At 44.1% G+C, this 26,597-nt stretch overlaps 2 protein-coding genes across 2 annotated transcripts in view; one reads left to right on the top strand and one right to left on the bottom strand.

Moving 5' to 3' along the window:
* Positions 1-19,469, bottom strand: part of WRN (WRN RecQ like helicase) — a 50,974-nt gene extending 31,505 nt beyond the window's left edge. Inside the window, 16 exon segments of the mRNA XM_065736479.1 lie at positions 295-401; positions 1,482-1,564; positions 2,068-2,136; positions 2,933-3,041; positions 3,402-3,469; positions 4,466-4,541; positions 5,331-5,475; positions 6,222-6,302; positions 6,949-7,366; positions 7,930-8,041; positions 9,786-9,858; positions 11,713-11,862; positions 13,641-13,789; positions 16,419-16,564; positions 17,484-17,599; positions 19,370-19,469. Coding sequence (XP_065592551.1) covers positions 295-401; positions 1,482-1,564; positions 2,068-2,136; positions 2,933-3,041; positions 3,402-3,469; positions 4,466-4,541; positions 5,331-5,475; positions 6,222-6,302; positions 6,949-7,366; positions 7,930-8,041; positions 9,786-9,858; positions 11,713-11,862; positions 13,641-13,789; positions 16,419-16,564; positions 17,484-17,599; positions 19,370-19,450 — 1,983 coding nt within the window. The 5' untranslated portion in view covers positions 19,451-19,469.
* Positions 19,470-19,963: 494 nt separating this feature from the next.
* PURG (purine rich element binding protein G) lies at positions 19,964-24,049 on the top strand. Its single transcript, XM_065736416.1, has 2 exons — positions 19,964-20,129; positions 20,861-24,049. Exon 2 carries the CDS (start codon positions 20,874-20,876, stop codon positions 21,906-21,908), a length of 1,035 nt encoding a protein of 344 aa, XP_065592488.1. The 5' UTR covers positions 19,964-20,129; positions 20,861-20,873; the 3' UTR covers positions 21,909-24,049.
* The last annotated feature ends 2,548 nt before the right edge of the window (positions 24,050-26,597 follow it).

Here is a 26,597-nt window from a genome sequence, read left to right as displayed (position 1 = left end):
GGAGCTTAGGAACAGTTTACAGCACATTGAGATCCAACAGAATTCATCTACTACAGAAGTTCCTGATAGCCCATAATCTGAATGCCCTCCATTTAAACCTTCAGGAGAATAAATAAACAAAACAAAACCCACAAAGCTCATTCATCAACATGAACTGCACAAGTTCACAAAACAGCACTATAAGGTAAGTACACCCAAAAGGCATAAAAGAAGAAACTTCAAGCTACCACGTGAAACGAAATAGCGTCCTTCACTTCTCTTAAACTGGAAATCAAGCACATCTTAAAACCTCACCGATGGTAGAGCCTTCTTTAAGGAGCTTAACTTTCTAAAGGAATTTCTGAAGTCATGGCCCCACTCAGAAATGCAGTGAGCTTCATCAACAGCTATGAGAACAATACCTGGCGGAGATAAAAACACAGCATTGACACAGCACTTAAAAAGCAAATCATCACGGGAAGTTACAAAATACAACTACCACATTCTATTCCATTTTAGCTTGCCTTCAAACATTGCAGCAGTCTGCTTTAAGTTTTGCTTCTAGGAGGTCTTCCACTGTAAGGACTCACGAAACGCATTTACACATCGGCATTTTCACAAATGAAGCCAAAGAGCTCTAACAGATCTCAGCTACTACCACCTCCAACACCTTCTCCCAGCACATCTCTACAAAGAACCAAAGTCCCAGCTATTACTAATGGCTTGGATCTTTTTCTTCTCTGTCCAGACTTCATTGCTAAATTTAAAGAAGACTGTTTACAGATACCACTAGTTTCCTGGGTAATAAAATAAACTGCAGCATTTCAGGACTGCACTTAAGAAAAAAAAGCTCAGAAATATACACGCTGATAGGTGTCAGAGGTACACCTGGAAAATAACCTTGATATTACTAAATCAGAAAACATCCTCGAGTACAGACACGGCAATTAGAGTGTCACGCTAAAATGGAATTGCTTGCCTGCTGCACTCAACTCTTTAAACTCCGTGCCACTTAATTCCTTAGGAACTCAATTCCTTAAACACAGCTATTTGTCTTCACTCCTCTCTTTGGCCATTACCTTCTTCAGATATACCCTACTACTCAAGAAGGGTGAGCCACATAACTCTGCCAAGAAAATTATCTACAGCGTTTTAAAAAAAGATTGTCACGTACTGAGAAAACACGATGGATTAAAAAACTTGAAAAACTGAAACACTTAGCCATACGCTTATTACTTCCTGTCATTTAAACTGTGTTTTAACCACTGTATTCTCAGGAACTCAGTAACCTTTCCCAGACCAAGACCATGCTGAAGACACCACTTAAACAACCATCTTTCTTGGATCAAAAACAGGGTCTTCTAACATTCTACACTGGAGCTAGGGTAGTGGCTGCAAATCTAGTGGTGAGAAACAGGTTTAACACTGTCAGAGCATTAAAACGAGTTAATGATGAAATGAAGCTGTCTGCCACCTAATCATCACCCTTATTCACAACTTACCAGTAGTTCGGTCAATATCCTGAAGTAGCTCTAAATTCCCTGAGCAGAACTCCGGTGTCATGTATATGACTCTGTATACACCCCTACAACATCAAGAGAACACAGTGTCAAAGAATGAGAAATCCAACAAAACAGAACCACGGCTGTTGAGAGACGTAAATGAGAACAAGGACCGACTTCTCAATGAGCAGTGAAAGTGAGGAAATGAAGGCAGAGTAAAGCATACCAGATCAGCAGGAAAGCAAGGCACTAGACAGCATCACTTGAGAATAAACACAGATTTACTAGTCTTAAGAACTCAAAGGAGCACTTGTAATGACTCAACAAACACGAGTTGGAGACCTGCGGTTTCCACAGGAAGCATAAAGCTGAGTCAACAAGCTCCATCTCACCAGATGCAGAAGGCACAAGAGAGAGCCCGGAGGCCTCCCACAAGCTCATCATGAGTAAAAGCAAACTCTCCTGCTGACCACCAGATTCTAGGTCTAGGCCAGGACCAAGACTCTGTTGTGATAGAACAGATGACACATCTCATCCCTCAAATACATCAAGAACTGCAACCCCTAGAGGGTCAGACAGGACTTACGTTTTAACGCTGTCTTGAACGCCTCTCGACTGAGCCGAACCAAGCAAGCAAGATGAAATCCCTGACATTCTGCAGCACAAAGAAACACAGTTACATACTGATATACTCACAAATGCTTTCTACCTCAGCTTTTTCTTCCAGCCTACTGCCAGCATTCGGTAAACTCAGTTCAAGCTGTGGAGTCAGACTACTTCCATGCATGGATCATCACAGAAAAAGCCTTCTTAAAAGCTGTACAACTCCATCACTATTCCTGACAGCCACATGCTCATCCACTCCCCCCTCATGGTCTCCCACAAACACATTTCACTAGCGCAAAAAGGAATCAAATGAATAACATGTCCCTTTCACCAGAGTCAAGTTCCCTACTGCTACGCTGCATCAGACCTTTTAAGAAGTAAGCATACCAGGTGTTGGCAGAACTATTTCAATGTCCATCTTCAACTTCGGTGCTATAGCCTTCATGTTCCATCTGCTCAGACATTACTGGTTAGACTTAAAAGCCCTACGAAGCTCTAACACAACTCTCACAGGCTCAAACAATAACCCAAGTTCGGCAAGACATTTATAATACTTAAAAAGAAGCTCTGAATACAAAAAAATGGAACACGATGCACCTTCAGGAACCATCCACCAGCACAGATCCTTTGCAAGTTCCGCCTACAATTTCCATAGCTGGGAAATCCAGTGATCTCAGGCAATTTTTAGTTTGCACATGTTTCTGGAGAAACCTATACTTCATAGCTGACACACAAACAGCTTGCTGTACAAAGCAGCAGCCTTAAACACTAAGAAATGGCAGAAGTACAATCTGTGGGTTTCCACAAGACACGTAACAGCAGCCTGTTACTACTGCTTTACTTACGTCAGCTGCAGAACTTGGTCCTCCATCAAGGAAATAAGAGGACAGATGACTATTCCTGTACCTCCAGTATAAACAGGAGGAAACTGGTAGCACAAACTTTTCCCATATCCTTTAAAATAAAGTAAAATAACATAGTAGTTATACACTTCTGTACTGCCAAAGAATAAGACACATCTAACAACTTATCGAGCCCTATAAAGAAAGCTGATGCACATCCCATCAGCAGACTAAGACACGACAAATATTTTGACATCCATTCAACATTACTCCCTCCAAGGTCAGTGGAAAAAACACAACAAAAACACAAGCAGCAAGCATAGCTGGCCAAGGCTTGCAACCTCCAACAGGAAAGTTGACTCCTGAGCATTCTGCTGCTAAAGGCCACACGGACACTCGTTAAGTTTTAAAACCCTAACGTCCTTTCTAAGAGATAGATTTCTTGCCACCTTTTAAGACAAAAATAACTTACCAGTTGCCATAACAACAAGATTGTCTCTTTTGTCTTCTAAAACAGAATTTATCACTTTCCACTGAACCCTTCAAATTAAATGAAGAAAAATATATTTTATTTTAGCATGTCATACATGTGGTGGCAAATTGCACTGAATAAACCCTTCTGGCTGCCTGACAGTTCTCTTGGCATGCTGCAACCACTCACACCACATTTACTCTACAGCAGTTAGTCTTACCAGTGTTACAGTGAGGACTGCTAACAAGACTAAAGGAAGCAATGCTTGATATAGCCATTCAGTGAAGACTGCAAAATAACATCTCCCATATGTCAGTAAGCAATCCACAAATACTCATTAAACTATTGTCATCTTTCATAAAAGGATTCTAAATGGGACTTGAACATTGCCAACCAATTTTTTTATGGTCTCACAGGTACATATGATGCGCGCTGAACTGAAAAAAACTACAAAGGGGAGAAGTTTAAAGAGTTGACCAAATACTATGAGTAAAACAAGGTTTTTTTTGTTTAGTGCTCCTTCACCTTTCAAGCCCCAAGCATTTCTCTTTGACATCACGCTGTGCAACACATAGTTTAACACAAGTCATTCAGGATGATTTCATTCCATTCCCAGTGATATCAGGAGTTCTAACAGCAATGCCATAATCTATGAGCACATGCCACATTAAAATTACGCCCCACAGGATAGTCTACAGACAAACAAGAGCCTGTTTTCAATTTGAGCCACACAACAAATGGATAATCAGACTAAGGAAGTTTATCATCATAACAAGAACACATTTGTTTAAGTTTAAAGCATCTTCTCTTTGAAATATCTGAGCTAGACCAGGTACAGACACATTCAGTCATGAAGGCTTGCTATCAGAAAAAGCAGAAAATTCATATTCTACTAAGAAAATACAGTATTGCAGTGAATGGGCTTCATTTAGCTATTGCACAGTAGCCAAGGCTGCCCTCCCTACTGAAATCGCACAGGTCCAACTTAGTTATTTTTGAAGTAGTAAATGGAAAACCAAAGCAATCCAAGCTGAAAAAGGGGAAAGAATAAAAAATGTACTTACGGTTTAAAAGAAGAATGTCCAAAATACATCTTCAGACACGCAATCTGCATTTCACTAGGTACTGACAGCAACGGATCTTCAGTGGGAGACAGAAGAGGCCTTATATATAACTAAACTTTCAACAGATGAAGCTTTGTATTGACATCCTTCTAGTGGTTAGTGATGTTTAAGCCTATGCTTTGGACAGCCCCGGTAGAAAGAAACGGATCAACTTCTGCACATACTAACAGGCTAATATAAAGGATTAACAAAGGAACAAACACTGCTCAGAGACACTTCATGAAGAGGAAAGAACACAGCTTCGTTAATGAGATGATAAAGCAATAGATACTGCCCAACTACATGATGTTGAACATCTCAGAAGTAGCAATAGATGTGTTCTACCTTGCATCTCTTATAAGACCTCATGGAAGTCAGGTTATTTAACACCCAACACGGCAATTGGTTAACAAAGCCAGGGTATGAAGGCATCACAGGGGAGGATTCTGATCTTGCTGCAAACAATGACGTAAATCACTCAAGAAAACCATCTACATATACAGCTATTGTTCAGAAGTGGACGGCAATAGACTTGCACCTAATTTCAGTCTGCTAAGCAAACACATGTTCCCTATGATAGTCTGCCGAGCAACTGTATAAGAGATCAAGAGAGCATACTAATTATGTCAAGAGTTAACTGTGTTTCACCGAGGACACCTTTAAGTTCTCATCTTGACGTACACTCAAGCACTCCTTTCAAAATCCAGACCAGCTTTTACTCTCTGCTTTAAGAAACAAAGCACAAACTGTCACTGTGTTTACATAACCAAGTCTATAGAGAACACTTTGTCCCCCTCTCCATTCTGAAGTATTATCTGAAACATACCCCAAGATTCTTCCTCCTCCTCTTCAACGACTTCATCTTCATCACAATCTGCTACAGCGTTGAATTCTTTGTCAGGAGTTTTCCTGTCTTTACTGGACTCTCTTTCAGAGAAAACTTTTTTAGAACTGTCCACATCTTCTAAAGACTGCAAATTCAGAAGGAGCAGTTGATTCAGAATATGAAAAGGAGAACACAACACATAGCTGAAGTAACAAGACATAGAGGCACATGACTACAGCGTAGAAGATGGACATGAAAGCACTGCATCCATCTAGAAGGCCTGGTCCTTCCCCAGAAGAACATTTAACCTTTTCCTCAGCACAGTTGCCTACCTCGCCTCTTATTTAGGGGTAATCAGCAAACTTGATCTTCACACATGCACAAATAAAAAACCTGTGAATGTCCTAATGAAACCATTTACTCAACTCACTTGAAATAGATCAACTCTGTGAATTCAAGACAAAAAGTGGGGTAAAGTAAACAGAAAAAAAGGTAAATAATCCTCAGTGCTTAAGGGAATAATACTTATTTCCCAAAGCACACGCAAAGCATACAACAATGAAGCAACCTATTTACCTACTGTTCCAATTGACAGCATCTGCAGTGGTTCAAGTGCGAGACACGTAGCAAACGAGCTGACAAACAATTATCAACAACGGTGCAGGAAATAAGGATATCTCAAGTCTGAGCTACTACAGCAAAGATGCAGAGAAATGTGGGATACTGAGGCCCTAGAACAGTAAAGGTATTTTACCTATCCACATATTCTTCGGTCCATCTGGTGAGAAACAAATTCCTTCCACTCGATGCTAAGCTCTACTCTGACCTGAAAGCATCATCACTGAGAGGAAAAAAAAAAGATGAAAAACACCAAAACCCTAAGGCACTTACTTTAAGCATCTCCATTTCCAGTTCTTCATCACTCTCAATGATACAGGAAGTATTCCGCTCACTATCTGTTGGGCATTCTTCCTTTCGCTCATTATCTGTTGGGCATACCTCCTAAGAAAACACACATGTACAGAAAAGACATCTATTTTTACCCACAAACAACTTTCCAGTACCAGTTCACCTTCCAGTGAAAAGAAAAATAAACTAAGCACAACGTTCAGCTCTGAAGCCTGACCAAAATGAAGCCAATCTGATAAGTGGTAAAACACAACAGGGCCCATTAGTAAGAGGCAAAAGCAACAGTATTAACAGATGTGGGAAAGACTAGGAACATAATGAAATCACAACTACATTTCAGAGGCATCAAAGCACATAAAGCAGGGTAACTAGGAGGACTACCACTTAGAGATCCATTAATATCTACTTTTCATTTGTGACCGAGGTAGAGATGTTTGAAAGCAGAAACAGTCCTCAAACTGAGGGAGCTTAACATCATAAATTTATTATTAACTCAGATAAGCTAATCAGAATATCTAGAGCCCCTGTACTTAATAGTCCTCCCGACCACACAGGTGAAGAGACACAGTGCTTGATCACCTGCACAGACATTTCCCAGACTGAGCCCTCCCTGAAGTGCTCTCACCAACACAACTTCTTAAAATCTTGTGTGAAAGTAAGGATAAGATCAGCTCCTCTGGTGAGGAGTAATGATGAACCGACTCATTACCTCAGGCACAGCTTTGTTGAGAATTGCTCCTGCAGCCTGACGTTCCAATCACTGGAGTTCTTGTCCACTGAACAATAAAGACGTGAAGTCATCTCTGTCTGCAGCGTCCTTAGAGCAAGCTGCAGTAGCCCCATCTTCAACAACAGCGTTACGTCCCTCTGCTTCACCTTCATCAACTTCTCCCTCCCAAAGGCCAGCTAGCGTTGCATCGGAGCAGATGTTGAAGTCACCATGGAAATCCTTAGCCAATCCAGGCATTTCAAGTTCTCGTGCTTGAACATTCACTGACTTTGCTTCAAGTTTTGTTGGTGTAGCACCACAGCTCTTCTCTGGTACAGAAGGAGCACTTGAACCACCGAACAGTGTACTTTGTAAGGCTTTTACATTCTCTGATAAGTCAGCTAATACTTCTGCAGCCCTGTAAAGTAAAACAAGTTATACCATAACAGTAAAGATGATTACATACATCCTAGCAACAACCAGAAATGAAGATTTTGAAACAGCCAGTTTCTCTAACTAGTTTTGGTCTAAAACATCCCATATAAAAGCTTACCACGTAACTGCAGTTAGCAATCTTCTGGCATCAGAAGAAAGATAAAATTCCTTCACACTGAAGAAAACTGCAAAGAATCACCATATGTGTGTGGTATTGTCCCCACACCTCTAGCCCAGTCTCCAGATTTCTCATTAGTCACACAAGTCAGAAGTTCCTATTTAAAAAAGGTCTCACAAGCATTTCAGCAAGAAAAAAATAGATTCAGCAATGCTCAGTGTTAATCCCATTCATCGGGAATAAGATCAGGAAAAAAGCTAAGTTCCACCATATTAACATATAAGGCTAAAAGGCTCCCATCAAATGAACTGTGCTTCCTTTTCTTGAATAAAGATGCACAGCCATTCACACATGTCGATATGCCAGACCTCAATCAAAATCAAGCATAAAAGATAGAGTACAACCAGGTTGACAAAAGCATAAACAACCTCTGCAAATTTATAAGTGGTCCAGAAGAGTCTGATATCTTGGAAGCCAGGTATACCATGTCTTCAGCTAACGAAGTCAACTGCTCCTTAATGTCATCTGACAACACGTCACCTAGAAAAGGTGCCACTACAGTTACTTTACAGAAAATCAGGTTTAACATCTACACACAAACAAGTTCACACAAGTCACTGAATTTACTCAAGATCTATAGCTAATAAGACAGCCTCTTCTAGCAGCCTGCTATAAACATCTAGGGAAAGAGAATACAAAACAAGATAAACAGATTATTCCCCAGAGTACCCTCCAACTTGAACAAAGCAGCAGCTGAGCAGGACAGAGGAGTCCGTACAGTGATCAGCCATCCTGAACTTAGTCTAGCTACTATCTAAGTCTGCTTGTACTCTTCACTTCATCAGCTCGCACACCTACATGCAAACATATCACTGTGTGATAGATACGCTCCTAGGACTTCAACTGCACTTAAACCTGCAACACAAACGGAAGCTACCACCCCATTGACAGAAATTAAGTAATCTGGATGAGCAAACAACCTTCCTGACTGTCAATACAAGGTAACAGACTTCTAATTCACTATATGATGAAACCCTGCTTGTATCACACAGCTATTAACACAGTAGCTTCCCTGCAGTCCTGCATTGCTACTCTTCATACAGGACATTTGGTTGGGAAAAAAGCAGGCAGTCTGATCACGAGTGCCAGGGAGCAGCTCTCACACAGCACAGAGACACCAGGATCCCTACTCATACACATCAGTAGAGATTTAGAAATAAGTCTGTTGGGTGTTTTCATTGCTCAACTACAGGCTTTAGTTTTAAAGAATGCAACACAGCTGTATGAAACAGACAACTATTGCGTTTGCATGTACACATTTCAGGACTGCTGCAATAACAGTAACAGAAGTAATCTGTTGAGAGTAACATCACTACTGAGCCCTGTTCTCGTGGAAAGAAGTAATCCCCATAGGTTTCAGATATTAGTGCTACCAAAGCTGCAAACATACATGTGCTGATTAAACCAGAGCCAGAAAGTTGTACCCCACAGTTAAAGACATAGCCCTCCTAATTCCTACTCCCAGCTGTTTCCAAGAAAAGAAAACCAGCCATTACAAAAATGAAACAAACTTATCCCCATCTTTCAAGCCATAAGCTCCATCTGCTTTTCAGCTTCACTTACATAAAAAGAAAACCAAAAACTTAGAAACCTTTTCATGATGAAAAAGAGCTGAGCTGTTCCAAAAAAAGCTGGGAACTACTTAAATGCAACACAACAAATGCTACATTTAATAGTATGTACTTATTTTTTGGTCTTTTTTCATCTTCAACTAACATTCGCCTCACTGGATCAGAAAAATCAGCATTAACCCACTGACGTGCATGGGATCTTGTCACAGTTAGGTTGACGGAGTACTGGCACAGGCTGCATAGAGAGGTGGTGCAATCTCCTTCTCTGGAGATATTCAAAACCCACCTGGACACCTACCTGTGCAACTTGGGCTAGGGGTCCTACCTTGGCAGTGGGTTTGGGCTAGATGACATCTATAGGTACCTTCAAACTCCTACAATTATGTGATTCTGTGATGTGCTTCCAGAATTTAACAGGAATGACAGCAGGAATTCTTACAGATTATTGATACTGCAGAGGCAAACCACGTACCAAGACCATACACTCACGTCACTGCTTAACTGTAGAGTAACACAGGTCAAAGAGCTTTGACAGCCTAATCTCTCTGAAAGCTCCCTCTAATCTCCCAAAAAGCCAGAAGATTCTGACACATACCATGAAGAACACTACTTAGATAACAAATATATTCTTAAAGCCGGAATACTTAATTTACCTCTTCTTTCCCCAAATAATATCTCATCAGTGCTATTCATATTTTTCAGTTTTTGATAAATGATGAAGCCAGCCTGTAAGAAGTAAAAAAAAATTAACACTCTGCAGAAAAATCACATTTCAAAAAATAAAAGAGTCAATAAATGTTTCAGCAAGCCATGGCATTAATTAATCACAAATCCCATGAACACTGAGGTCTTGGGCCACGTCATACAATAGCCAGCAGTCTGCCAAAACGCTTCGGTAATCACAGCCATTTTACCTTCTACAAAAGGCAGTGTCCAGACTTGAGTCTGCATCATAGTGGACACACGTGACTAGAGACTAAAGTGGCTATCTTATAAAGTGAGCTGCAAATAGAGAGCTCTGAGCACTCCATTCCCAGTCAAACCATCTGCTCCACCTCACTCAGATTTTATGTATTGCTCCAAGAGAATAGTTGTAAATCCCCTGCCACAGAACTTACTATGAACACTGAGGGAAATATTAAGCACACAATGTAAGTGGAGAATGCAGCCTAAAGCTAACAATGAGCTCACTAGGGTACAGATGTTAATCGAGCCATCTTAAAGACAAAAGAGAAAAGAGTTACTCCCATGTGTTTCTCCGTGAGGCTCCAAAAGGAAAGACGGGCGAGGACAGCAGAACAAGAAAGAGGCTTTACCCAGACAAAGCTGGTGCAAGCTGCTGCATCAAAACACAGCTGCAGATCGAAAATAGAAGTTCTCTTAATAATGGTTTGAGTTCCATGCATTTATAAGAGCTAAACCTTCCTCAGTTCAACATTTAACTAGGAACTATTGTTTGTTTTCTAAGTCAGAAAAGAGAACAAGGAACACTGACCCATTTCCCCTCCTCTAACTAAGCTGACCAGAGAAATAAAATCCTGAGAAAAGATTAAACAAAGACAAATCTCCTGGGATACAGGCAGCACCCAGATGTACAGGGATAAGACTCTCTGAAGACCTTAGAACAGAGGGAACATCCCTTTTCTTGTAAACTGGTGAAAAAGCAGAGACTTGTACAGAGCTACAATAATTCACTTGCAAGCAGGCCCTGCTGCATTACCCACTGCAGAAGATTTCATTTCTTCAAAGCTGCTCATTAATTTTATCTCACATAGATTTTGAAGGAGCTGAGAAAAAGCGCATTTTGGTCCACAAGCAGCTCAGGAAATATAATTAAAAAGCCCCCAGTAGAAAACATCTGAAAACTCTAACAAGCCACAGCTAGCATCAGCAAACAACAGAACTCAAGAAAAATCACCCAAAGCACACTACACAGTAAGCATACTTGAGAAATTTGCATCAACTGAGTCATGAGATAACTGCACTGAAAGACCTTAGGCTCACTCCATACACGTACAGATAAAACTAACATGATCCCTCAAAATTTACTTGCCAAAGGTGGCAAATAGACTTCAGTCCACAGACAGATTGCTCTGACACACTTTTTGATGCTTGTATTACTTGTCACATCTACTTAACAGCAGAGCTTCCGAGAGATCACATTCGTGAATGGAGAAAAGGCAAACCCTGCAACATCAGCAAACAGGGTGAGGTAAGGATCTGACAAGAGGCTCAGTGATTCTGTGGAACTGGGTCTCTCCTTTCTGTATGTATTCAATTTCATACATCAAACATAGAACATAATACACACTTCGAGTTAATTCAGTACCTAGTCTCAGTGCTGAGTCAAATACTAGAAACACCATCTTACACAGAGAAGGTATCACAACAGTTGTAAGCAAATGCTACAGATTAAAAAGCAACAAAACGGACAAGGAATTCGTCTGTAAACTACACTGTAAGATTGGCACCTTGAAACACCCAATATCCACTTCAGACCATGCAAAGTTCCAAAGTCCATAAAAACAGCAGCAAACAGCATGCTAGAAGTGGTAATAAAAAGCTATTTTTTGTACGTACATAAGCATCTGTGGCCGCGTACAACTTTTGTTCCTCATCAAGTGGAAACTTTTCCCAGTTCCCACAGCGGATAGACTTATCTTTCAGAAGCTGCTTCCCAAAGAGGTGTTTCACCAGACCATTCAGACTCCATACTTCCTTACACTTCAGCTGGGAAAGGAAAAATAGAGTTGTTTAAAGTGGAAAGTAACTACATGTGTCAAAACAGTCAAAACATGGTCACAGAAACAGCAAATCATACGTAACACTTGGGTAGAAGCAGAGAGCGCTGGATTAGAGCAAATGAGCTGTTCTAAACAACAATTGCTGATTAGGCCTTGCTCTGTTCCCATCACACTGCAAGGTAAATTAGCCATCAGGTAACTCTATTTTCCCAACGTAAAACTCCACTGTTGTAGGTCGTGTCTGCATCATCAAGCCAGAAAGATTACCCCATGTTCAGTTGAGTTAGTGTGCTGTGAGGTGGCTCAATAGCACACACAGATAAGAAACATCTGTACAACAGAGTTACAAAGCTCAAACAAAAGCCCAAGAACTAAACACCAGCCCATACATCCTCCAGGATTTTTATATCAATATTTACATATAATAGCAGCAAGATTTTAACAGAAACACACGAACATCAAAATCAGCCTTTAACTGTTTTGTCATTTATCACATCTGAGGAACCAAGCACATAGCAAGGACAGCAGTTACACACCACACTAACCATTATTCAATGTACCGCAAAGTACTGCAAAGGAGTTCTTGGAAGACTCCAGAAATCACCCTGCTACACCGCTGTTTTCAATTGCTTTCATAATCACAGTCATCAATCACAGCTGCTATGTGCTATTGTCTGGACTGGCTCTCAGTTTGGGAAGCTTTCCCACCAGCTCCAGGGCTCACAAACACAGACTTCCTCTATTATAATCTGAGAGCACTCACAGAACATGAACTGCGAAGTTCAGCAGCAGTAACAGCAGCATGGCATTATTAGTTCATCCCCTTGATCAGGGAATCAAAAGCCTATCAATGGCTGATTTTACATCCCCTCCCCACCTCCTTCCAATGTACCAGTACATAAGGCGTTTTTCTTGGTTTTCTGACAAGGTCATTTTTTGTCTGTTATTTCCTTAGCAAAAGGCTTCAAAGCTGTGGCCAGAAATCACAATTGTTAATGATTAAACGATAACCTGGAGTTGTATGTTCAAAGAAAAAAATAGCATGGGGGTGAAAGGTGGAAACTCCAAGCCTAACAAGAAGCCACCCTGTTTATTGCTTGAGCAAGCAATTCACGCTGCCTAATTCCCAGCCCACGAGGAACTGAAGCTCCAAAACATCAAAGCCCTCTATCTTCAACACAGGTTTACCAAACAGTATCAGAATAGCATCAAGCTACACAGCTATTTGTGATGTGCTGGACATGGTGCTGCTCCTGATCACATGGAAAGCTGCCCCACATGAGCAGTTAGCACCAACTTGAGAGCCACAGAGGGAATTATCTGTTGTTCTCCAGGTCAGGTAACAGCCCGCTCTGGACTGGAAACCACCAGAAGAGCTGGCCTCCTTCCTGCAAGATGAGCACAGCCTCCCTCCACGCAGGGGCAGCCCTGCACCAGATCAGCAGCAGTTCCCACATCAGTCTCAGCAGGTTTGGCCACTGCTGGGACACAGACGCCACCGCTGACAGAACCACAGCGTGACACAACCTGGCAATCTCCATCATTAGTAAATGAAAGAAACGCATCTGCAGACAGATGGAAAAAGATGAACCTTAAAAAAGCAAAAAATGTGAACAGATTTGAGAAGAGGGACGCATTCTTTAAGAGCTGGCACACAAATATAAAAAGATCCAGCAGACCTAGAGTTGTCTGGAAACAGGAGCACATGCATTTAGCACATTAACAAGATTTCCCCCCCCAAAAAAAAGGTTTTAAAAGCTTTACTTTCTCATTAGCAACGTCACTCAGCTCCACAAAGCTCTTCAGTTTGACTTCAAAGTCACTCATCAGCTTCCAGTGATCTCCCTCAATTCCCACGCCAACCTTTTTAATTGTTTCATCTTCCAGCAGCCTTCTGAGTCCCTTGGGAAAGCCTAAAATAGATTAAGCCCAAACATGAGAAACTAGATACTGAAAGATGTCACACAGTCGAATAGAAATGACAAACTGTAGCACAAAGACCAGTTGCCAAAACCAGTTCTTAAGGAGGAAAACCTCGAGACGTTGCTACGCTTCTGTCCCTGCTCGTGCTCAGGGATGACAAACACCAATTTGCTGTAATTTATCACCTAAAGCAAGCAGCAGTGAGATAGCTCAAACATGCTAATTCTGTATCTGCAAATAAGTAAAAACAATGAAGCGACCTTATTTTATCTGTCTAACTGATCAGTAGAAAGAACGACAACGAAAAAGCAGCTCCTCCATGGAGAAAAATACTTCAAACCTCAGCATCAGATGCTCATAACACCAAATGCATCTTCATTTTATATTTTTTCCACTTTTTCCACAGTATTCTTTCCTAGTTACTGCTGTTCCATGTTCACAGGAATGACTGACTCAGAAACACTGGAAATGACCACCAAGACTGATTCTGCATATGTATTTTCACCACTACCGTGAGCTGGTCCAAAAACACCATTCAGAAAACAAAATGAACCAACCACAACCTCCACAAAAGCTCAGGTAATTCAGTCTTAATAGTATGAAGTTGTGCAAGCAAGCACACAGATGGAACATGTCTTCTGATTCAGCCCAAACTGATCACACAGCAATCCTGGATCAAGCAGTATTGTCAGGTTTAAAGTCCATAGAATCAAGGGAAAGCACACAGCTTTCACATCTATAGGAGCACCTTATTGAAATACATACCTTCAGGAATAAAAAGCTGGATATCTTGAATTAGTCTCAAGTATAATTCCTCTCTACAAATACGTACTACTTATTATCTACCATACATACACTAGTTACCAGGATATGGCTTGATTTTGATTGAATATTGCATATATTCGCTACTGTAATAAGCAACTTCGTATTTCAACAATCACTTTGCATCACTGACCATTTTAATCTCAGCACTTGCACGGCTTCAGCAGACACACATGCAGCTATAACAACGAGCAGGGCGCTATAGACAGCGAAATTGCAGCTCTGGTATGAGTCACCAGAGAAGTTACTCTTCCTTAGAGCTGTGGTGACAGGAGCACCTCCACCACAACGACACTCAGGGGTTCCTCTGAAGAGAGGAATCCAGGTAAGCTGGACATGGGCATACAACAGCTGCAGCTGACTTACTGAACAAGGGATTTCCTCTGTCTAAAAATACCATGGAAATCTTCAAGGGTGTTAACTCCTGCTCCACTTCTTCCATCTCATTTCTAGGAAATAAGTACTAAATGATCTAAAAAGGTCTAGGAAGCAGACCATTCAGAAGCTACAAAGCGATAACATGACATGTTTCCACTGAACAAATAAGGGTGAGAAACAAAGCATTATCAAGAAACTTTTTCATAAACATACAGTTAGATTTAGTCTTTTATGAAATGTGTTCATGCTCAGTTCTCCCTCCTGCAAGAGAAAGTGCAGTTATTTTTCCCAATGAGAAGTGTTAAGTGTTATCTAACAACTAAATATGAGTAAACCAATCATTCCAACTAAGCAAAAACTGGCAGTGGTGTGTGGCAAAAAGCTGGAGTCACACCCAGTTCAAAGAGCTTCTCTCTTCGACATAAATAAAAGCTGTAGAAGATTCTTCAGCCAAAAACACCAACTTCAGCTGTCACACGCTTAACAGTAGCACATAAGCTACCATGCTTGGCATCAACAAGCAAACAAACATCTTCACTTTCGAATCAAAAGCATTTCAGCTCCAAACACTTTCCCCCTCCCCCTTTGGCTTCCTTTCATCAAATCTCTTTTGTGCACTTGAACATTACTGCCTCCTGGATTGAGCAGCCTCCGGCAATTAAATTTTCCACCTCATTTGCTATAAATGACAAAGGACTGAACACCAACATTTAAATTGTCACCATTATACCTCAGCACGCCCGCCCCGGGGAAATCAGAGACATCTCACAGGCACAGCTTCAATCTAACATTCAACCCAAAGGTTATAAACCACAGCCTCCTTCCCCACATCCCTATTTTTTCAATTTGAATGCTTTTATTCACAGCCGTAACGGACTCAGAACGTTGGGCACACGTCCCCTTCTCCCCACAGCTGCCTCACACCAGGTATTCAGTATTCTTCCTGGGAAAGAAAGGCACAAAAAAAGGAAGAAGCAGCACGACAGCCATCATTTTTGAGGAGTTTTGTTACTCCAGCCAAACTAAGAGGAAAGATCCTGCTAAATTTAGGTGTGCTGTTTATTTTGCCACAGAAGAGAGCTCATTACACGAACAGGGCATTTAGTTTTTGCAAACTAAATGAAAATATTACTTCCACAAATAATCCTTAAGTAAAATTCCTCTGTCCTGCTCAGAACCTAGAACACCACATGCTAGAACAGCGCTCAAGCTTTGGAGTGAGGTCGTTGTAACAGACAGTTAATGCTCAGTGAATCATCCCCTGTTTTATACCCAGGAGGGGGAAGATGGATGCATTTTTATTTCAACTTTTTTTTCAACTATCAAACAAAATGAAATATACTGCTGCTCAATGCTAAGGTTCATACTAAATCACAAGAAAGAGAGCCCTGACTAATAGAAACAGAACAAGTACAGTACCTGACATTGAAGAGATGTGAAACAAATAACATTTTTCTTCAGTTACACATATTTGGATTACAGCTACTTTTGCCATTCTTCCTTTAGTGTATAATGGCGGCCATTCAATATCAAATCCAACTGCAGACCCCTCTGATAAAGTCTGCCTGAAAAGAAATGGACATACATCACATTTAACTACATAACTACCAGCACATCCAATAGCAAGCTTGAGTCATCTCACAAAGTAATGATTAAGGGAATTACAGCTAGTACGTCTTAACCTTGACTTGTGTAAGATGCAGAAACCACTTTAGTATTAAGACCATTAGCAGGTTAAACTCCGGCTGGTACAGAAATCCACACAGTAACTACCAGACCAGACTTGTAGCAGATCTCACTGAACACAGAGGGCAGCATAGGAAGCCTCAGGAAACAGCCAGATAAAAATAGGGATATTAACAGCTCCCAGTTCCTTGAAAGCTTACTTTTTATTTATCATGCTACGCAACTTCTTTCCCAAGTAACATCAGCTGTGCTATGCAAGAACCGTGCAAAAATATATTTGCAACATGAATAAGTAACTGTCAAACCTACACTCCCATGATAAATTTATGTACACACCTGATTTATTGCAGCACTTCCCAAAACAATCAGAAAAGCCCAAGAAAATAAAACAAAAGCAGAGATACTGCTGTAGAGCTTTTCACTGTATGCTTCCTCTTAAAGGGAGCACCAGGTGCAGCCAGGATACGTGCCAAAAGAAGTCTAAGAGGAGAAGCTACAACTGTGCAGCACGCTGGAAAGACCTGTTCTGAAAACACTACTTGCTGAGGATGAGCCAGGGTCATCCTCAGAGGGATCATTCACTGCCACGAGGATTAGGTTCATTTTGTACTTGGAGCAAACACACAAGACATTTGGCACACAGCAAGACAGCCTGTGCCACCAGATGTTTCCTCTGGTCAAACTGTTCACCTCTAAGCACCTTGAAAACACAATCAGCAAGAATAAATAAAGGAAGAAAAGCAAACCCCTTTCCAGAAAGGGAAAAGGACTCCAAAGGAACAGAGATATAACTATTACCTGATATCCTCAGAGAGGAGAGAGCAGTCACTGGCTTCATAGCTGTAAATAATGGCGCCACAGAACTCTAGGAATGGCAGCCCATCTTCCAAAATGCTTCTCTGAATGTTATGAGTCTGCTGGACAACATTTGGAGAAGGCTCTGTTACTGGTCAGAATTAACCTTAGCACAGAGATGCACCAGCACCACAGCTATCAAATAGCACCTCAACGCTGTACCCCAGCCAACCCAGCACCAGTAAGGATGACTCACTTGCCTTCACACCCCAATCTGTTTGCCCAACTTGAAACACTCAGATTGAAAGCCTTCAGGCTGAATTCTCACCTCAGCTTTATTTCTCTGAATTTTTGCTGCCAATGAGATTCAACAGCTTTCAACAAGGTTATGGAAAAAAATTATTTTTGACAGAGTCAAAAGCTCCTCAGTGTTATTTTAAAAGCTGCTGCACTTCCACATTTTAGAAATCTGACAAAAGTAGAAAGTGATTTAGAATAACTCGTTAATTTATGTAACCGTCTGAACGATTCAATCCCATTCAGACTATAATCCTCACAAATATCCCTATTTCAGTACCAATTCAACCTAAACCAGAAACTCACAGGCACAGCAGAGAACCTCTAAAATGTGCCACAATGCGCAGAAGCAAACCAAGACAACGTGGAAAAAAAGGACACTGAAGGAACAACATGAGAGACAAAAACAGTGACTAGGTGCAGTCACGTACCAGTGAAGCATGGGGTTACAAGCAAAGAGTTAGGTTGTACCTCACAGCTCTGTTCCCTCATTTCCTCGGTCCCACATCTCAGCTAGCACTGCAGCTAGGTCAAAACAATCCCAACCACAGACACAGTTTAAAGGGAAACAGCTTGAAAGCAGCCCTGAGTGGAAGGATCTGGGAGTGCTGGTTGATGAAAGACTCGCCATCAGCAAGTACTATAGACCTGCAGCCCAGAAGGTCAACAGTAGTGCGGGCTGTAACAAGAGAAGCATGAGTAGCAGGTTGAAGGAGGTGATCCTGCCCCCTACTCTGCTCTCAAGACCCCACTTAGAGTATTGAGTGCAACCAACACAAGAAGGACATCATGCTGCTGGAGCAGGCCCGGAGGAGGGACACAAAGATGAACAGAGGACTGGAGTATTTCCCTATGAGGACAGGGAGGAAGAGCTGGGGCTCCTCAAACTGTAGAAGGCTCTGAGGAGATCTTATAGCAGCCTTCCAGTACCTGAAGGGGGCCTACAGAAAAACTAGGGAGGAATTTTTTATAAGGACTTGCAGTAACAGCATAAGGGAAAACGGCATTAAACTGGAAGAGAATAGATTTAGACTAGATAATAGTAAGGAATTCTTTAATGTGAAGGTGGTGAGACCCTGGAACAGGCTGTCCAGCGAGGTTTTGAATGCCTCCTCCCCAGAAACACTCAAGGCCAGGCTGAATGGGGCCATGAGCAACCTGGTATATGGGAAGCGCTCCTGCCAATAGCAGGTGGGTTGGTACTAAATGACCTTAAAGGTCCCTTCCAACCCAAACCAACCTATGATGATATTAAAGCCCATGCTACTAGATCCTTATTAAAAAAATCAAAAACAAAAAAAAACAGCTGAATTGAGTACTCTGCTTCCCTCTCATGAATTAGCTTGCTCATTACCAAAGCAGTACGAGACATCACAGGGCCAGGATCCTTCTAGTGTGAAATTCCACACCTACAAAAACTTAAATACATAGAGATAAATGCATCCAAAGACACGTTAGCATTCTTGGAAGATCAGAAATTTCAACACAATCTTTAAGATCGGTTCTTTCCTCTGATCAGGAAAAGAGGCACAGGCCCAACTACAGGGACACAGCCTGACACCAAACACATTCCCCAAACGGCAATACAATACCTTTTTATCACTCAAAACGCTCTCCTGGTTACACACACGCATCCACTGGGGATATTTATTCTGCAAACCCGCTTCATTCATTTTACCCCCATTCGCGTTACCTTTCCGTTAAAAAAAAAAAAAAACAACAGTTTAGTCAAGAGCTCGCACACAGAGAAGCTACAAGCACGAAGAGACCAGAACGGGGTTACCTGGGCGGCCCACTTCCAACTTCAACCCTCCGGACACAAAGATGGGAGGGCCGCAGGGGCAGCTCCACGCCTATCCCTACGGCCCGGCCCAGAAGGCCCGGCCTAGAGCGCCCCGCAGCTCCGCGCCCATCCGGGCCACGCGTCGCGCAAATACTACGTCACCAAAACAACAACCCCCCCCCCTCCCCCGCCCATAGCGCGCGTCGCCCCGCGTCCCCTCTTCTAGCGGCGGCGGGAGGTTACCCGAGGTGACGCGCATGCGCGTTGGGACAAGAGGCCGTGGAGTATTGTGGGAGCTGTAGTCCCGTGGCCGGGAGGGCCGCGCACCCTCCGGCGAGCCGGCGGCGCCCACCGCGTTGCCGCCGCCGCCGCCGCCGCCGCCGCCGTCGTCCTCCTCCTCCGCCGGGCGGGGCCGGGCCGGGCCGGTGGGGCGGGGCGGAGCGAAGCGGCGGGGGTGCGCCAGCCCGGGGCTCTGCGCGGCGGGGGGCGGCGGGGCTGCCGGCTGCGGGCGGTAGCGGCGGCGGCGGCGGCGGCGGGTGAAGGGCAACAGCGGCGATGGGTGCTATGGGGTGAGTTGGAGGAAGCAGGAGGAGCCCCGGCGAGCGGTGCCGGGGACACGAGGGGAGAAATGCGATGCTGGGCGGCAGGGGGAGACTCAGCCCGGGACAGTGGGGGGCACGCGGGGGCTCTTCTGGGGGCACTAGGGAGCAGTGCTGAAGGGGGATGCGATGCTGGAGGCACCGCGGGGCAGGGACGGCCCCATTGGGGGAGCCAGGAAGCGGCACTGGGGGCACCGAGGGGGAGATGCGGTGCTGGGGGGCATCGGCGGGCAGGAGGTGCGGTGCTCGGGGCAGCGCCCGCGGCAGCTCCCCACAGGGGGGCAAGGGGCGGTGGGACCGGAGAGCACCCGGGGTGGGGGTGTTGCACGGTGCCCTGTGGGGTGGGTGTAGGCTTCAGGGTGTATGGGGTTGGGAGGGGTCAGAGCGCGGAGGCCGCCGCGGGTGAGCCGGGGACACCGGGAGGTCTGCGGCACTGGGGGCCCCGGTGGACGAACGTCAGCATTGAGGCAAAAAGGTCAGAGGAGGCGCGGGGAGACAGAACCGAGGGAGCCGGTGGCATGGGCTGCTGAGAACGGGGTTCGGGGGGCACGTGGCCACCGGGGTGGGGAACACAGCATCCTAGGTGCATCTGGCGGCGGCTGGGTAGGGGGAGCAGCAGCGAGCAGAGCTGCCGCCGGAAAGCAGAACAGGCCCCTGGTGCTGATGTTGTCATCTGTGTCTCTGTTATGTGTTATTTCCAGCTGACTGGTAAAGATGGAAAGAGGGAGAGGAGGAGGAGGAAGCGGAGGAGGAGGAGGAGGAGGAGGAGGAGGAAGGAACCTGGGGGGCTCCGGCCTGCACAGGAGCATCTATTCCCAGTCCCAGCAGCAGTACCATTACGCGGCCCCCTCCCAGGGGAGCTGCATGGAGATTCAGGAGCTGGCCTCCAAGAGAGTGGACATCCAGAAAAAGCGATTTTATCTGGATGTGAAGCAGAGCTCCCGGGGCCGCTTCCTGAAGATTGCAGAGGTCTGGATCGGGAGAGGCAGGCAGGACAACATCAGGAAGAGCAAGCTGACGCTCTCCCTGTCGGTGGCTGCCGAGCTGAAGGACTGCCTGGGCGATTTCATTGAGCACTACGCCCACCTGGGCCTGAAGGGCGGCCACAGGCACGAGCACAGCAATGGCAAGGAGCAGCACTCGAGGCAGCGCCAGCAGCACCCGCCGCCCTCGCCCCCAGGCTCTGTGGGCTCCGAAGAGCACCCTCATAGCGTCCTCAAAACAGAGTACATCGAGAGGGACAACAGAAAATATTACCTTGACCTGAAGGAGAATCAGCGGGGCCGCTTCTTGCGGATCAGGCAGACAATGAGCCGGGGACCTGGCATGATCGGTTATTTTGGCCACAGCTTGGGACAGGAGCAGACTATTGTCCTTCCGGCGCAGGGGATGATCGAGTTCAGGGATGCTTTGGTCCAACTGATTGAAGAATACGGTGAGGGGGACATGGAGGATCGCAGGGGTGGGGGTGATGAGCCCCCGGAGCTCCCTGAGGGCACCTCCTTCCGGGTGGACAACAAGAGGTTCTACTTTGATGTGGGATCCAACAGGTATGGCATTTTTCTGAAGGTAAGTGAGGTGAGGCCACCCTACCGTAACACCATCACAGTTCCGTACAAAGCGTGGACAAGGTTTGGGGAAAATTTTATCAAGTATGAAGAAGAGATGAGGAGAATTTGCAACAGCCATAAAGAAAAAAGGATGGATGTCAGAGGGGACAGTGGTGAAGAGCAAGAGGGTCTCGAATAGAGTGCAATGAACTGGCCGTCTGGCAAAATAAAACAAAAAGCAGATATTGGTGAGAGGGACTGATCTAAAGTAATCTGAAGTTGCCCCACTTTTTATTTTTTGTAAAGTCCTTTTCCGGTAGTCTGTACTAACTCCAGTACATAATATTATGGGAGTCTGGTTATCATGCTATATTACACCCAAAACATCTCTGTATTTCTTATGAAAGTACCAACCTCCCAAGTCTGTATGAGTCAGCTTCTTTTGAGTGTGAAAGACTACGAAAGTACACGTATCAGCACAAAAAAGACAGCATTCTGACCTTTAAATAGTCTAGATAAGGCTTGTGTTGCACTTCAGCGTGGTGCAAAAAAAGCCCTCGCGCTGAAATGTATCGGTTTCTGCTTATGGCAGTTTTTCTGGAACTGAACTCAGCTTGTACTCGGTCAAAAGACTGAAGAGCTGAGCCATAGGGCACTTAGTGCAAAAACTGTCTTCGTGTTAATTGCTCAGACATGTACGAGGAGAGGGAGATGTTTATAAATCGGTATCTGCTGGTTACTGAGTTTGAAATGATGTCCTTTGTGGGTGAAATCTCAATAACCAGTCAAGCCTTTAATAACGTGCTAGCGGAGAGGAGAAGATTTGTTATTTATCTCGTAGGTTCGTGCTAACCAAACAACCTGAGTATCCCAGGATAGTGAAACTGTGCTCGAGTGCTAAGCCTTCCAAATTAATGGCAACAAGTCACAATCTATTCTTCATCTCTGTGTTCTGCCCACGCAAGGCTGATGATTTTTTTTTAAATGCATTCCTCAAAATTTCAAAAGCTATTTTTGTAGCCGGGGTGTTGTGGGTTCTGGCAGGCGGCTGTGGAACGGGTTTGCTGAGCCATATGGCTGCTGTGATTGAGGTTCCAGGGTTCCCTCCCAGTCATGAGATGAACGCGGCCGTGATGTTACGCACACGAGGACAACACCTGGTTGTTTCTCTCCTCCTGCTGGGAGGAAGACCTTTGGGGGGTTTGGTGCACCATTTAATTCGTATCCAAATGCATCTCTGTCCTATTGATCTGTAACGCATTTTCAAAGCCGTGGTTAAGGCTGCTTCAGATTTTCTGTCACGTTGATTTTACAGATGTTATTAGTACAACATAAGACCAGTGACCTGCCATCACCTCCTTCCCTCCTCGTTGAAGCTGGAGCTGAAATCCAGCAATTCGATGCCTGGTAACTGATCGCTAGCTCTGTGCAAAGTCCGCTGGCAGCTCTGCAGCCCGAACCTTACAGTCCTTGCTAGAAGAATTCTCCGCTGGGGGGGGGAAACAAGTAGAATTAGCAGGCCTGAAGATTTTGAAAATTCTCTGGTCATTACTTACAAAATGGATACATATCGTCCAAGGGGCTTTTTCAGCCGCTGGGTGCTGGCTCCTCTCCTGAAATCACTGGGAGTTGAGTTGAGCTCCTTTTAAAGAATGTGTTGCCCACCTTTAAGGTTTTTTCGAAGGACGCGTTACTCTGTCTAATCAGAAATTTATAATCACGTGCATTGTGTTTTTTTGCAGAGTGGCCTGGTGTGCACGTGGACCAGATGTTCTCCAACCCAAACATTCCACCTTTTTGTAAAATCTGTTCAGAAAGGTATTTGTCTTCGCTCTTAGTCTGGACCCACCTGCACGCCACATGGCCACGCTAAATCCAAAATCTTGCCTGTTACGACGTGAACCGTAGTGATAGATATTGGGGAGGCAGGGGTGGGAACTAAGAGGATGATCTGGACTTTACTTTGGGTACTAATAACAGTCAATCTATTTTAACTTTAAGAAAAAAAAGAAAAAAAGAAAAAAAAGATGGAAAAAAAAAAAAAAAGCTTGCACCAAAGTCACCAAAGAACCTTTAGAAAATGTTACGGTTGTGACAGAAAGTAAGAAAGTTAATTTCACTGTTTTAGGTGATTTGCTCTTTATGTAAAACTACACACAGCAGTTACAGCAAGCAAACATTGGGCTTAGTGTCACAACAACCATCCGTTTCTGCACAGATTGCTCTTTCAGGTACTTGTTCAAGTCCGTAAGAGATTTTCTTATTCCTCCGCTTGAACTGCTAGCAGACCACGATGAATCAGCTAGAGGCATTACGGGGTACTGGTTCATCTTTGCTTCTGGGCTTAACAGGTTCGGTTAGCAAACCATTACAGTAACTTCCCGTCCCAGTTGGCGTGAAACCAGAGTTTAGCAAGCGAGTCCTGGACGCACAAGTCAGCGCGTCGCTGGCTGCTGCTGCCCATCACAGTGCCTGCCTATAACGTTGACTTATCACAGATTCCAACCAACTGGAGCTATGAATGTACAACTCTTTTATGCTCGCCTTCCCGCTCCCGTGTGGCACTCCTCCCCTGCGCACTCGACATCTTCCAGTCCGAGCCCCACGTCTGTGTCAATGCGTCGTAAAAGCTGCTGTGTTGGAATGTGCTTAGGTTAGGTGTGTGTTGTAAGTGGTCATGCAATCCTGTTCCTTTGGTGTTAGTAAGGAAAATACTTGCAATGGGCAAAGTGATTGAAAAGGCCTATTTATTCATGTCTTTTGTTTAAAAAAAGAAAAAAAAAAAGGATGAGATGGAACATGGCTTTTCTTATTGCTACTCACTTGCCATTTTGACAAGTGAGTGACTAAATGCAGCTGGCTGTATCTTAGTTAGACTGGTATCTCTGTGCATTTAACCCATTTATTTATTTATTTATCAATCTTTTTCCTGAGTTAATTGATTGGCCTTCTGATTGCATTAGTGTATTGTAAATAGCAGCCAGGAATCCAGTGTTTGCTGGCTGTGAGGCAGGGCCGGGTTCCGTGGGATTCACTAATGCATGTACTCTCCCCATGTGGGATGCACCTTAGTATCCAGAACTGGATGGGATCTTCAAGTCCACAGCCGACTACCGGTGGGTAAACCACTAGCGACGGGTTTCCACGGAAATGTAAAGCATTGATGCTTGCAAATATTGGAGGATAAAACAGACTAACTCAAAATGTAGCAATGCAAGATTGTACCGGTTCGATTTGGAAACGGGTTCATCATTTTTTTTTGGCAGTGCATTTTCAACCTCTGAAAGCAGCAATAATGTAGGCTGCTTGTGTGCAGAAGGGCCCGTTGCAATGCTTGGGAATGCTGTGTTCCTCATGCATTTCAAATGTTCATTCTCTGTGCCCTAAAACTGCCACGTCCCTTAAACTTGAGAAAACACAAGCTTATTTGCACTAGAAAGAACGGCCAAAAACAATTCTAGGAGGACAGGGTGACGAGTACCAGTCTGAACCTCTTTTCTCATAAGAGATTTCCTATTAAAGCCCTCACCTCTGTTTCAAAATTGTATGGTCCAGACAGAAGTCTGTCAGTTCAATAACAAAATCCTAATGCACTTTATATTGTGTAAATAATAGGAGCACATTTCTGCCACTGGTTTGGCAGGGGGTGCTTCAGCTTTGTAACCTGAATCTGGAAGAGGTTGTATACTGCGTGCACGTGTCTGGCACGGGCCTGTTGTAACTTCTTGACCCGGCTCCAGGCCAGGCACGGTGGTACAGATCTTCTGAGCTCATCAAAGCGGGACACCGAGACGTAGTGTGCAGAGCCGCTGAGCAGCCTGAGCGGGTGGCAGTGCCTGCTGCAGCTCTCCAGCAGCTGAGGTCTGCTCTCAACATCAACGCTGAGCCTGACAAACAAGCTTTTCAAGGATGCAGCGTGGGCCACGCTGATTTCTTGTGCTTAGCTTTCCCTTTTGTCGGTGCAGACACTCGTGCTGTCCCTCAAGAGCTTGTTTTGAGAATAAGGTGTCGTGGAGGCTTTGCCAGCTGACCCCCACCTGCTGCGCAGAAGCTGCCTTTCTCAGCAAAGGACTAGCAGAGCAGCACGCTGATGAGGGGCTGGAAGGCTTCCTGTGGCCAGGTTCCCCACGTGGCACTGCAAGGAGGTGACAGAAATCACGTCTTGGGGACACGCATGGTGGGCTCCACCCCGAAAGATGCAGCCGTGGCAGTAATCTGCTCTTTGTCGTGTTTCTTGTATGTACTCAATATATAAAAATTCATATTCACGTATAGGCATTGATATATTTATGTGAGAATATTATAGCCTGGTAGTAGCTCGTAACAAAATAATCTATTTACCTGAAGTACACAGTCTGAAGATGGGGCTTAAAAGGCAGTTCCTCATACTATCAGTTTGGATAAACGCGTTATTTCACTGAGAGCACTTTGCTGCTTATCATGGCCCTTTTAAGACTTTGGCTTTTAAGCACTTTCATCCCTTAGGTTTTCAGCGAGGCTGCGAGGAAAACGTAGGCAAAGGTAGGGGAAACCTGGAGGCACAGCGTGGGTGAAGCAAGAGCTGCAGGTAACAGCCAGTTGCTGCTCCATGGGTCACGCTGCATTCCCATACCATTTTAAAATCCCTCTACACTGCAAACCTTTGCGTTCACAAAGTATGCCATTAAAAAGATAAAAAAACCTGTCCTTAATTAAAAAAAAAATCCCAAGCAACTACCAAAATCAGCGCTGGCATCCATTTCTTTTCTGCTGAAGTTGTAGTCTGCACGATTTGTTTCCCAAGGCCTGTTCAGGTGACCTAAACTTGTGGGGAAGGAAGCTGGTAGTGGCCAGGAAGCCTGTTGCTCGTTTGACTTGCAGCTCTTATCCATGTGTAGTCATTTTTCTA

Source organism: Cyrtonyx montezumae, unplaced genomic scaffold (assembly GCF_038088225.1).
Source record: "Cyrtonyx montezumae isolate F1298 unplaced genomic scaffold, pur_monq_1.0 scaffold_2, whole genome shotgun sequence".
Taxonomy (NCBI): Eukaryota; Metazoa; Chordata; class Aves; order Galliformes; family Odontophoridae; genus Cyrtonyx; species Cyrtonyx montezumae.
This window is presented reverse-complemented; position numbering and strand designations above follow the sequence as displayed.